This window comes from Serinus canaria, chromosome 1A (assembly GCF_022539315.1).
Source record: "Serinus canaria isolate serCan28SL12 chromosome 1A, serCan2020, whole genome shotgun sequence".
In the NCBI taxonomy this organism is placed as follows: domain Eukaryota; kingdom Metazoa; phylum Chordata; class Aves; order Passeriformes; family Fringillidae; genus Serinus; species Serinus canaria.
This window is the reverse complement of record NC_066314.1, coordinates 43308362-43320489: the sequence shown is the minus strand read 5'-3', so window position 1 is coordinate 43320489 and position 12128 is coordinate 43308362. Positions and strand designations below refer to the sequence as shown.

At 45.6% G+C, this 12128-nt stretch overlaps 1 protein-coding gene across 1 annotated transcript in view; it reads right to left on the bottom strand.

The window, feature by feature from the left end:
* PLXNC1 (plexin C1) overlaps positions 1-8567 on the bottom strand; it is a 70482-nt gene extending 61915 nt beyond the window's left edge. Inside the window, exon 1 of the mRNA XM_018910426.3 lies at positions 7502-8567. Coding sequence (XP_018765971.3) covers positions 7502-8449 — 948 coding nt within the window. The 5' untranslated portion in view covers positions 8450-8567. The remainder of the gene's footprint in view (positions 1-7501) is intronic.
* Positions 8568-12128: the final 3561 nt, after the last annotated feature.

The following is a 12128-nucleotide window of genomic DNA, read 5'->3' as shown; positions in this document are numbered from 1 at the left end:
ACCTCCCTTTTTTTAATTCTTCAGTTTCATCCTCTGTTCTATTCTGTAGTCCCTCTAAGTCTATAGTTGTTTGGTTATTGGCATGGAAGGTATTTATACTAATTTTCTATTTGGCACTTCATTTTCAGATGCATCTCCATATGACTCCAGCTGCAGCAACTTCTGCACTTTCTGTCTTGATTTCCTCCTGATTATTTTACATTCCGTGCCTCAGAGGAAAGGGCAGCATTTTTAGCTCATGCAGCACTCATCATATGCAGCTGTCCAAAAAGTAAAAATAAAGGGTTTGAGCATCCGAGTGAAAGAACGGACACAGCTATACAAAAGGATGCAAGATTTGTAAAGCAATAGTCAACACTGAAACAATAGATGCTTTTCCTAGGGGGAAAAGAACTTTTGGAACTTTATTCTTCTTAACTGCACCATCCTTTAACCATCTCCATCAACTTTTACTGTATCAGAGGGTAACAAATATTGGGGCATGCAGTGAGCCTTTATTAGGGCTAAGGAATGAGAACATGAACTGTTCCAAAATTTTATTCCTAGGAAGTTTTTTGATTTGTGCATTGCCCAGCAGTGTTAGGTGGACAAGTCTGTCCAGGTGAATAGCCTGCAAAAAATCAAGGATGACCAGAAAGTCAGAGTATTCAGTGAGACCTTGCAGAGGCAAATCCTGAGGCTCATGATGCAAGGCAGGAAGAAAAGTCAGAGGCTATGGTTGAGTGAGATGCTGATGGAGACTCCTGAGATGGGGAAGCTAGAAACTAGTGACTTCTTGCATCAGCAGAAACAGTCCTTCTCTGCCCTCAGATCAAAGTTCACAGAAGTGGTAAAGTGTCCTAATAACCAGTGAGGGAGAACAAGCTCCACTGAGGAAGGCTTTGAAACCAACTGAGCTTGAACAGGGTGTCAGCAGAGAGCAAAAGGAAGTGGTGGGTGACTGTGAGGGATGAAGGCACACACTGCTAAACAGTCATGCTGTTACAACAGGTTGGGGCTATTTTTAGGGAACCATACTCATTGCAGAAAGACTGTGGTAATTTTCCATTCCTTGGACCACCACCCATTGTTGCAGATCCACATGGACACCAAAGCCATGGCCTAGTGCAGATCAGGACTACAAAGCTCTGGGGGCAAAGTGAGTAAGATGGGACTCCAGGCTATATTAACCTGTGGGGTCAGTCCAGAGTGATGCTCTTCTGGATCTGCAACTCAAAAACAAGAAAGAACTGACTGAAGATGTGATAATCTGAGAGAGAGCTGGAGAGAGCTCCAGTGTGTTCAGGGAAATGGTCAGTGGGATCTCCTGAGAGTCAGCTTTGAAGGGAAATAGAGCTCAATAAGCTAGCAGGTCTTTCAGGACAATCTCTGTCAAGCACAAAACTCAGGAAAACAAGCAGACAGACCACAAGATGGCCCCTAGTTAAACAGAAAAGTCACAACTGAACTACACTGCAGAACAACAGCATAAAGGAGGAGAAAGCAGGACTAAGGAGGAAGTCTCTGGACCTCCAGGAATGGTGTTAGGAAAGCCCAAGCTCACCAGGTTTTGGAACTGGCAAGGTATGGTATGGACAAAAAGAAGAGCTTCCACTCTTCTTTTTCTTCTTTTTCTGCTCTTCCATGAGCAATAAAAGAATGAACAATGAAAATGCACACCAGATGCTGAATAGCTCAGGAGATTTATTGACAGTGGATGCAGACATGGCTCTGGACTTCATCAGCAACATCTTGAGGTCCTTTATACACACAGAGTTCAAGGAGAAGAAAAACTACAAGTACTGTGAGGATTGAGCCAGAGATCTCTTAAGAAACCCCAGATTTTACAAGTTTTAGGGAAGACAGATGGGATCTGTAGGAAGATGCTGAGAGACTGTCTGATGAAGCTGAAAGGTTATTCTCTCCTATTTCAAAAGGTGTGGAGATCAGGTAAAGTCTCCAACTGAATAAAGAGAAATACTGCACTGATATTCAAAAAAACCAAGATTTTTTTCAGGGAACTACACATTAATAGGTCTCAAACTTTTCCTGGGAGAATCATTAGAAAATCCTCTTTGAAACCTGGACACAAGAAACAAACAAAGTGACTGAGAAAAGGCAGCATAAATTTACCAAGAATAAATCATGCCTGACAAATCTGAAGTATTTATAAGACTTGTAGATGTGGTGCTTAGGGACATGCTTTTGTCGTGGATGATCTCACAGGCCTTTTCCAAAACTGGGTGGGTTCAGCTTACAGAAGACATAATTTCAGAGGGACCAAAGAAACAAAGCCAGGCTCTTAAACAAAGTGTAGGTAAGGTAACGAGACAATGACACAAACTGAAACACTGCAGGTATCTTGTGAGCAGGAGATGAAAATGCACCACTATGAGGGCAATCAAGCAGAACATGTTGTCCAGAGAGGTTGTGCAGTCCCCATCCCTGGAGGGTGAGAGTTGACAAGTCTTTGGTGGCTTTACTTGCCACACTAAACAGGGATGAACTGAAAACGCATTGTAATGAGACAGAAATATTCCCTTCAAAAAGGCTAACTAGAAACCCATCAAACATCAGATGTAACACTAGCAGTCTGTAATACTCAGGAGACTGACTTCACTACTACAAAATTAATTACAGGACCAATTTTAAAACAAAATTATATTTAGAAGTCTGTAATTCTTTCCTTAAATAAAAGAACATGACTCACTCTGGAATGAGTTACCACACAAATTCAAATGTTGTTCCTGCAAATTAAAGGCCATAATTAAACTGATGCAACTCTGTTGACTTCAAAATCTCATTTTGGTTTGATAAATTAGGGGACACATACCAGCCCTCATATGTATCAACCACTGAAAAATGAAAAAGTTCAAAGAACAGACTGCTACAACTCTTTACTTGCATTAAATAATAGATGAAAATCTAACCAAGATAGATAATTTTTTAGTAACTATCACAACTACTTAGCCTTTCCACATAACCTAATAAACACCTCAATATAAACTACAGCAATTCTCTTTCTTTCAGATATATGCCTAACAATTTTTTGGCATTTTCTACCTGAAAAATTGTAAATTCTTGAATCTCCCTGAGTCCTTTTCTTCTCATGCAACTTTTTAAATGGCAAAACCAATTCCCAGATTTGTCATTATCATGGTTAGGTAACACTCTACATCTTTCCCCTGTTGATGTTCTCCAATTGGAACACTTTTCCTATTCATCTACTTGACTGTGACTCACAACATCCTGGCTTGTCTGTGAGAGACCTGAGATCCTTGTAGGTCCTGTTCTGTCACAGACCAGCAGGAGAAAAGCCTTTCTTACAGTTCACTAACTCCCACGGCAAGTTTGTGACAAATTCCAGCATTTCTCCTGTGTTTGTAAGTACTCAGTCAGGTTTCTGGAAAGAAATTGAGAATGAGATTGGGCAAATTCACATTTATTAACTAAGGAAATTGTGAAGAGGATGCACTTATGTATATGTAGGATATGCTAAAGAGTCCAGTAACACATACACCTTGATAGTGCATGTGGTTAGATAAATTCAAAACTAAGAGACACGTGGTTCAAAGAAAAAAATAGCTAAATATAAAACAGCAAAATGTTTTCAGAGTAGTTTCAACTAAAACACCACTTGCCTCTTGTTAGATAGAAATCCTGTCTCTGGGAATCAAGTAGTGCCAATGTCCTGAGTAAACACATCCAAGTAGGACAAACTTCTTTGTGCACACTACTGCACAAAACAAAAATGGACTTACCTGCTTCTCATATGGAGAAATTCCACAAAATTTGTAGCAGCCACATACTTATTGATAAAGCTGCTAAGCAAGGATCTTAAAAATTACTAGTTTTCAATGACAGACTCTAATCCAGCATTAAAACTTAATGCAAATGAGAACTTTGGCCTAAGAGGCAAAGCGAAGCTAAAGAGATTACACACCTACAGTGAGTTCCAAAACGATGCAGAGCAATTTGGTTCCAATCCAGTGAAGTACTCAAGTACATGCTCTACTTTAAATGTATGGGCATGAAGATGATTGGAATACTTATATATGCCTAATGTTAAATATGTCATTAAGTGCTTTACTGGGTTCGGCCCAGAAAGCTCAATACCTTACAGGAATGAGTTCAGAGTACACCATGCAGCAATGGCATAACAGGGAATTCAGCACCACAAACACCCTGGGTTAAGCCCCTCTTGCAGTGTCCAATTGAGAAATGTAGTGTGAGTGGAGAGGGGTAAGAGGATGTCTTGCCTAAAGGTAATCAGAATAATAAGAGAAATCTGAGAGAAGACAAGATTAGAAGGAAAACACACTGCCACTACTCCCTACTGTATTTGCTTACTATAAATTGTATTCCTGCCGTGAAAAAAAATCCCTGTATTTTCAATTCCAACATAAACTGACAGTCCCATGTTTGGGATCCACATACCTCATCACATCACACCTGAGCTCCTGCATTCAAGGGTACCCAGCACCTGCAGCACCCTACAACACATGGCATCTGCAAAGCAAAAGCCAGACTGACATTCAGCGTGGTCCATCCACCACAGGCACCAGAGAGGTCTTGAACTTACAGCGCTCATAATGCTGCAATACGTTCCTTTGCTCAAGACCAACACTGTCTTTAACAGGCTGGACTTAAAGCAGTGTTAAGCACTGCTGTTTGCTGCCATTCCTACACATTCTGACAGCTCTGTGCTATGAGACACTCCCTTCTGGCCAGAGCCACTGCTGCAAGCTGCACATGGATGGACATGTCACACTCCATCTTCCTGTCAGCTCTGAAGCCCACGTGCTTCTGAGTCCAAGTGATGCCGTGTGAAGGCTGACCTAGAACAGAGACTAGGTGGAGCTAAAGAATAAAGTAGGTATTTATTAGAAGGCCTCAATGGACACACCTTGGGCAGCACAAGAGCCCAGCCAGGGCTACACCCAAGATGAACCCAAAATCATCACAAAAATAGATGACTGGTCACGGGCTCTCACACTTTTGTGAGTTCTGGTCCATTAGCATATTGGAGTTAATTGTCCAGTTATAGCTTTAGCTTATGAAGTCCCATCCTTCTTGTTTTTCTCTCTTCAGTCCACCATTGTTTATACTCTTGGGCCTGAAATTTGGATCATTTGTCCTTGGTCCCCAGCTAGAGAAGGAATTGTTTTGCCTACTTAGTCTGTGAAGAGAGCTTACTATCCCCTAATATGAAGCTCAGAAGTACACACTAAAGCAGTATAGAACCTGAAAAACATATAAGCTTAAAGCCTGAGGCATCACAAGAACAGCATATTCCATGATTGCAGGGACTCACATACTTTGGTGAGAGACGGTTGAAGGATCTGGTCTAAAACAACCCAGAAGCAGCAGCATATGGGCCTGTCATCTCCAAACTTATTCTGCAATAGCCTAGCCTAACCTTCTGTAGTATAAAAAAGTATTAAAGCTGAACTACATGTATTTATTTCTATGTTTATACACCATAAGCATATATAATTAGCTTTAAAAAAGATAACTAATTAGCCACGTAATGTTGTAGGTCATATTACTTCACAGGACCCACATGTCCTGCTGTCTCACAAAATATTAAAATACCTCTTTTCTCTCAGTGGCAAACTGCATTTCTTGTGCTGAAATATTACAATCAATAACTTCATCATAGGTTAGGACATAAGGTTAAGTAAGCAATCCTTTTAAAGGTTGTTACAGTTGAGATTCTTCAACACTGTATCCAAATATAATCTAAGTTTCCAGGACGGATGAGCCTGGACATGAAATTAACTCTGGAGTCACAGGAGTCTGATCTGAATCAGACCAAGCCTGAAACAAGTGGATCATTGATTTTTCATATTCAGACCCTGAGGGGAAATGGGGACAGGGAACTGCCCTGTCCACAGAAATTTGTGCCTCACCTTACCTGCATTATGTTACTCTGTGACTCTCCTGAAATCTCTTGTATGAGGTTTTGTAAAATGTTTAGAAAGGATCTACTGCCCAGGGAGCTTTCTTCTTCTGTTTTGCTTAGCAGGCTCAGAAAGCACTTTTCTAAGAAACTTCATGCGTAATTAGGAACAAACAATGCAAAATAAAATTGCAACAAGCAAACAGGTATTTTGGGATCAGAATGAGACTTCAAATTCATTCCGGAAGTTTGCCTTGTGGGAGCACAGAAATCACACAGTAAGCAGTAAGTAGCACTGGAAATCAAAGGATTGGCTCTGGCTCCGTAGTGAGTTTCACTATTTACTTCAGCACAGTTGTCTCACCCACATACGGGGTTCTCATTCACAACCACGTCCTCTAACACTGGCAATAGTCTCACAGCTCAGTAGGGAGATGAGCAGACTGAATCACACATGCCCTCTGGTAGTCTGTTTGGAAAAAATCTCAGCACTGCGCTCTGAGTTAGATTTGGAAAGCCAAGGAGTGCCAGTAAATCTACTGCACTTTCAAGGAATTTTGAAGAAATTTTTATTGTAATACATTAAGATTTCAGAATGTAATCCAAAGGGCTTAGGGATTGCTTTATGATGCCTTGCTTGATCCCCTACAGTTCTCCTTGATACTTTTCAGCAATCCTTTTGCCACAGCTCTGGAAAGTCTTCTGTGTCTAACTTAACCTAAAAGCATGGACAGGCCTTTCAAAATCAGCCTCTTCATCTGAATGACATTTTTACCCTCTTATAAAATATAATTTGTAGGTAATTTCTTTACTACTGAGGCCACAGCAAAAACAGTAGCCTTGCTTATCCCACCCTCCACACACCCAGCTCACCCTGAAAAGGAGGAAGGAGCTGGAGAGAGTGTTAGTGAAGTAGGTGACACGGGGAACTCCATGAGATACCACTGTCTGTGAAAATGTAACCACTGCAACAACAAAGAGATATCACCTATTGTTGTCTGCTGCACACATGGATTTGGGGAGGTGGCTGTGAGATCCCTCCCAAGCAAGGCCAGTCGTGAGAGACTTGGGAAATGCCTACCATTGAATAAGCAACCACAGATAACTAGGCAATGTTAGGGATAACAGTGCACACAGCTCAGTGCACAGAGCCAATTTGATGGGCTTTTTTTTATTTCTGATGTAGCTGCAATGACATGAGATGTGAATGCACAGAATAAGATAGGAGATGCTTTATCTAGGCTGTATGGAAAATAAAATGAAATATGACTAATCCTAGGCTGAAAAGGACACACTGAGGGAGAAGCCTAAGACTCAGGTCTGACCCAGGATGCCCCCAGGTGCTCCCTCAGATGTGCCTTTCCCAACAGGTGGGAAGTATACCAAAATCTGGGAAAGGATCAGACTTTTAGAAACAGAACGAGCTGGAGAAATCACTAGAGCTGCCAGAGCCAGGGCTGATGTGCAAAGCCTGATGTGGCTCTGAAGTTTCTGGCAAACTTCACGCGCCTCCAGGTCAGGGACACCCCATGAGTCATGCAGAGAGACACCAGCCACAACCATTACAGCGTCAACAAGGGCGTGCAGGGTGAAAGCTTAGCAAACGATGCCCAGACTTACACAGCTTTTCCCGTTCATATTGAAGTGCGTGGATGCACAGGCTTGCTCCTTCATCTCCTCCATCCCAAAGATGCAGACGGCAGTGCTGTTCCACGCCTTGGCGTTGTGGCTGTGGCGGAACACACCCACCCACCAGCCCCGCTCACCCTGGCGGACAAGGCTGGAGGAAATAATCAGGCTCCTGCACCCGCAGTCCAAATAGACGTGCCCTTGCAAAGTAAGGCCACCCTCTGAAGGGCGCAGCTGGCGCAGGACGGCCATGCTGGGCGGCTCCGTGTTATTGGCCAACCTGGCCTTCAACGTGTAGTAGGGAAAGAAAAGGTGATCCCCCCACTGGAGCGCGTCAACAAAGTGCAAAGGTTCCTCCCTGCGCTTGATGATGCCCAGCTCCTCCTTGGACTTCAGGTTGACCATGCTGCGCACCGTGATGACGGTCTCCTTGTCCGACTTCGAGGGCTCGCAGTGCAGGTGGTTCGTGTCAGCGCTGGTTGAGTAGGTGGCCGCCACGGCCAGGTACCAGGCGCCGGCCTGCTGGAAGACGACGCCGGCGGTGGAGCCGTCGGGCAGGCAGCTGACCACCTCGCTTTGGTTCAAGCGCTGCCGGTAGGAGGGCTGCTCCCACACCTGGCAGGCGCCGCCATCCTGGGTCCAGCCGGTCAGCAGGACGCCCACCCCGCCGGCCTCCTCGTAGTACAGCAGCAGGTTGCTGCGCATGCCGGGGGGCTCCCCGCAGCCTTGCCCCGCCGCCGGCACCACGCGGCGGCTTGGCCGCAGCTCGGGCCGCAGCTCGTAGAGACAGCTGCCGCCCGCCACCAGCACGGCGCCGCCGCTCACCTCGATGTTGTCGATGGGGGCCCCCGGCAGCTCGAAGCTCTGGGGTCCGGTGGCGCCCGCCAGCGCCGCCAGCAGGGGCAGCGCCCAGCTGAGGGCGGGCGGCGGCGCCGCCATGGGCGCGGGCTCGGCTCGGCGCCGCGGGGCGCCTCAGGCGGCGGCGGGCGGCGGGCGCTGCTGCGCCATGGTGAGCGGAGGGGCCGGGCGCTGCCGCCGCTGCCGCCGCTGCTGCCTGCGCCGCGGCCGGGCTGCGCGGGCGGGGAGTTCCTCTTTCGGGGCGGGGAGGAGGGGGTGCCTGCACGGGAGAGGTGGGCCGGGCTCCTCCGGGAGGGCTGCCGAGCCACCGAGCCGCCGTGCGCCGCCGCTCCCCCTCCGCCCCCCGGCCCCGCCGGCCCGCCTTGCCGCGGACGGTGGGCGGCGGCGGCGCCGCGGGAGCCCACCTCGACCGCCGGGCTGCCGGGGGCGGCCGCTCGCAGCGGAGCGGCGGGACGCGGTGGGGAGCGAAGCCCACCTCGCCCGGCGGCGCTCGGCACCCGGACCCGCACGGGGACCCCTCCGGGGCACCGGAGCAGGGGAACCCCTCCGGGGCAGGGCGGCCCCCGTGCGCACCCTTTGCCTCTCTCCCGGCCCGGCTGAAGCCCCCCGCGGGCAGCGGGCGAGCAGCGGAGAAGGTGCTAAGCGGGGGCAGCCGGTGGCGCGGTCCGCTGGCGGATGCCGGGTGTGGGCGTGGGTCAGACTCTGCGAGGCTCCGGCAGCGCCTGCTGCGAGCCTGGAAACCCGTCCTGTCCCCGTTCAAATGCACCGCAGAACCGCCCCGCTAAACAGCATCCCCGTCAACCAGTCGGCCGATGGCACCTTGGGCGGGAAGATTGAGGGATCAGAGATCCTTGGTTAGATCTTGATCTTGCCTGAGGTAGAACAAAGGCATTCTCCCGGGTCCTGCGAGGGACACAAAAAAGCTGTCCCTTTCCAGCTGTGCCGCTGAGAGATGGTCGCCCATCCAACGCGCGCTGGGGACAGGATGGGCCACGTTGAATGGAGCAACTGATTTACTTCATCACCCATTCTGTCACTGCTGGCTGAGGTTCAACACAATGTGAAGGATAGGTCACATCCTGAGCTTACGGTAAATTACCGTTTTGCTGAATTTTAAATAAAATTAAAAGCAGCAAAGAAGCCTTTCAGTGTTCTCTTTTTGATGCCTCTGGAAACTCTGGGTGAGGACGGGTGTAGGGCCCATTGCCTTACTGAGAAGAGGATGTAATGTTCAAAACCGAGAAGTCGTCTGACCCTCCATTGAAACTGCTTTTGCCTTGAAGTAGCTTGATAGCAGGAAAAAGTGGGACTCTAAAAATTAGAACCAAAGTAACCTCTGAATGAATCAGTCAAGTGCAACATTTTCAAGTAGGAATTGCAACAATGTTAACAAATTTTGATTCTCTTTCTCCCCGACGTTGCCCAGCTGCAGTTATTGTGCAAGAACTGATGTTGCTCTGGTCAGCAAAAATATTCCATAATTTTCCAGTAAAAAGTGTCTAGGACAAATATTCCCATGAAATCCAGAGCTCTCCACAGCCCATCTGCCTATCTCTTGTACAGTGACTCCAAAACGCATCCAAAATCTGCAAAATGTAGCAGAGGATGTGGAAGAGAATCATTGCACAATTTTTCCTCTTGCCAGATGCAAAGAGATGCTCTATGTGCTAACACTGCCTGCAGCTACCCGTGGAGGACTGAACATCTAGTCAGCAGTAGGCAAAGTAAATCCTCATGCCCATATCACCAATACAGGCTGTGTATGGAAATGTCATTTATACATCTTTGCAAAGGAGGCTGAACGTGTCATACTGGAGTGCATTACACACTACCTTGCCTTCTAGTTTAATTTCAGTTCAGATATGAAACTGTCAGCGATATTCCTCTTGCTCCAAACTCATGAGGCTAAACAGCAAAGCACATCAGCATCCTGACTGCAAGACATCTCTTATTCTGGCTGAAGAACATGTCCAGCAACAGGACATCTCCTGCAAACATCCCTCCTTTTGCGAAATCACTGAGCTCTGCATGGACTGCAGACACCTCTTTCTCAGGCTTTATGTTTAGAATAAGCCTCATGTACTTCACTGGTTTGTTTAAATGAGTAAGGCCAGACTTGTTCTAGTCTTAGAGAACAGCAACCACTCCTAGGACTGCAGACTTCTCTGATTGCCAAAACTGCCAAAAAGCAGCCTTCTGCTTCAATTTTTGTCCTGGGAGGACTGAACTGCATACAGTGGCTGTGACGTGAAAACAGTCTAGCGTTGTAGGCTAGCAGGTTCTACCACGATTGGATGGGATGGGATGGGATGTCATATTCCTCCTGTCCCAGGGACAGCCATCAGAGCACAGTTCTTCAGACTGTTCCTTGCCTGTCTCTTTTCTATTTCTGATTTTTCCTCTCTCTTTCCAGCAAAGAGTAGCTTGGACCAGAGCCTCATTTTGCAATGTTTAATTCTGCATACGCTTCTGAGAGCCAGCTTTGCACTGAGAGAGAGCTAGTGCATGGAGTTTTGCTCAGGAGTGACCCAGTTCTTGAAGTGGCAAAGTAGTCCCAATTCCTTTCAAAGCCCCTGAGTTTCTATCTTCAACACATTCTTCTAGAGACACTTATCTGGATACTGGAAAAGTTGAGCTTCTATTGGTGTTATGGAAATAGAAAGGGAGGCTACAGGTTTATTTTGTACTGCTTCAGAGTGTAATATTTGTTATTAACACAGCAAACCAGAAAACAGCATAATCAGTTCATGACTGAGCTGATTCCAGCATGAACTGATGCCCATGTTGGAACTAGATGATCTTCCAAGATACCTTCCTACCCAAACTATTCAATGATACTTCTATAAAATTTAAGGAGACAATGGCAAATCATTTTTCTGTGTTCCCTTGGCTGTCAGTTCCATAATTGGTACTTTTATCCTGTTGTTGTACTGTGCTTTATTTTTCAGGCACTAAAAAGAGGGCAAACAAGGTAGTCTGCCTGTTAATGTTAGACTTCACAAAGTATTGCTGTCTAACTCTGGCACCCCAATCAAAATTTATAAAAGAGCCAGGGAAGCAAATTGAGCTTCCTTTGCTATCCCAAGCAACATTTACGTATTTCAGCATGCCATGTTAGATCTGAAGTTAGAATGTGAATCACACCAGGACTTGTTTTTACATCTACAATTTAAAGAGCTCTCATTTAGATCTTCAACAGTGTTAGGCAGAACACATCCTAAATTAACTTAAAATTGCTTTTCCACTACAGTTCATACTTCCCTCCTCCTTATTTTTCATCTGCATGGTAAATTTCTCTGAATTTATGAATTCATAGACAATCTTACAAAATATTACTACTAAATGAGATTTATTGTTATGCTTAATTTATGTAGCTTCTCTTTGATATTTCTCCTGTTTTGAAGTTTCCAAGACCACTTAAGGTTTTATTTGTTTTGATTATTAAATCCATGTGGTTACCTTATCTTAGGTCTGAAATGTTTTTTTGCAAAGGTTAAATAACCTTCCATTTACAAAGTAAATAGGTAGCATTAATGTTAACAGGCTTTTTATCTTTGGTGTAATACATAAAATAACTGTTTTTCTCACTATATAGTTAAGAAAATTTCCTACTGTAACTGCATGTTGACAAAATAGAAAGGAAATGCTGGGCAGTTTTTAAAAAGCTTTTCTGAGAAGGATTCCTTTTCTGACAGAGGCATTTGAATACTGAAACTGGGTTTGCAGATTTGGATTTTAGTTCTGCTTTTCAGTTTTGTTT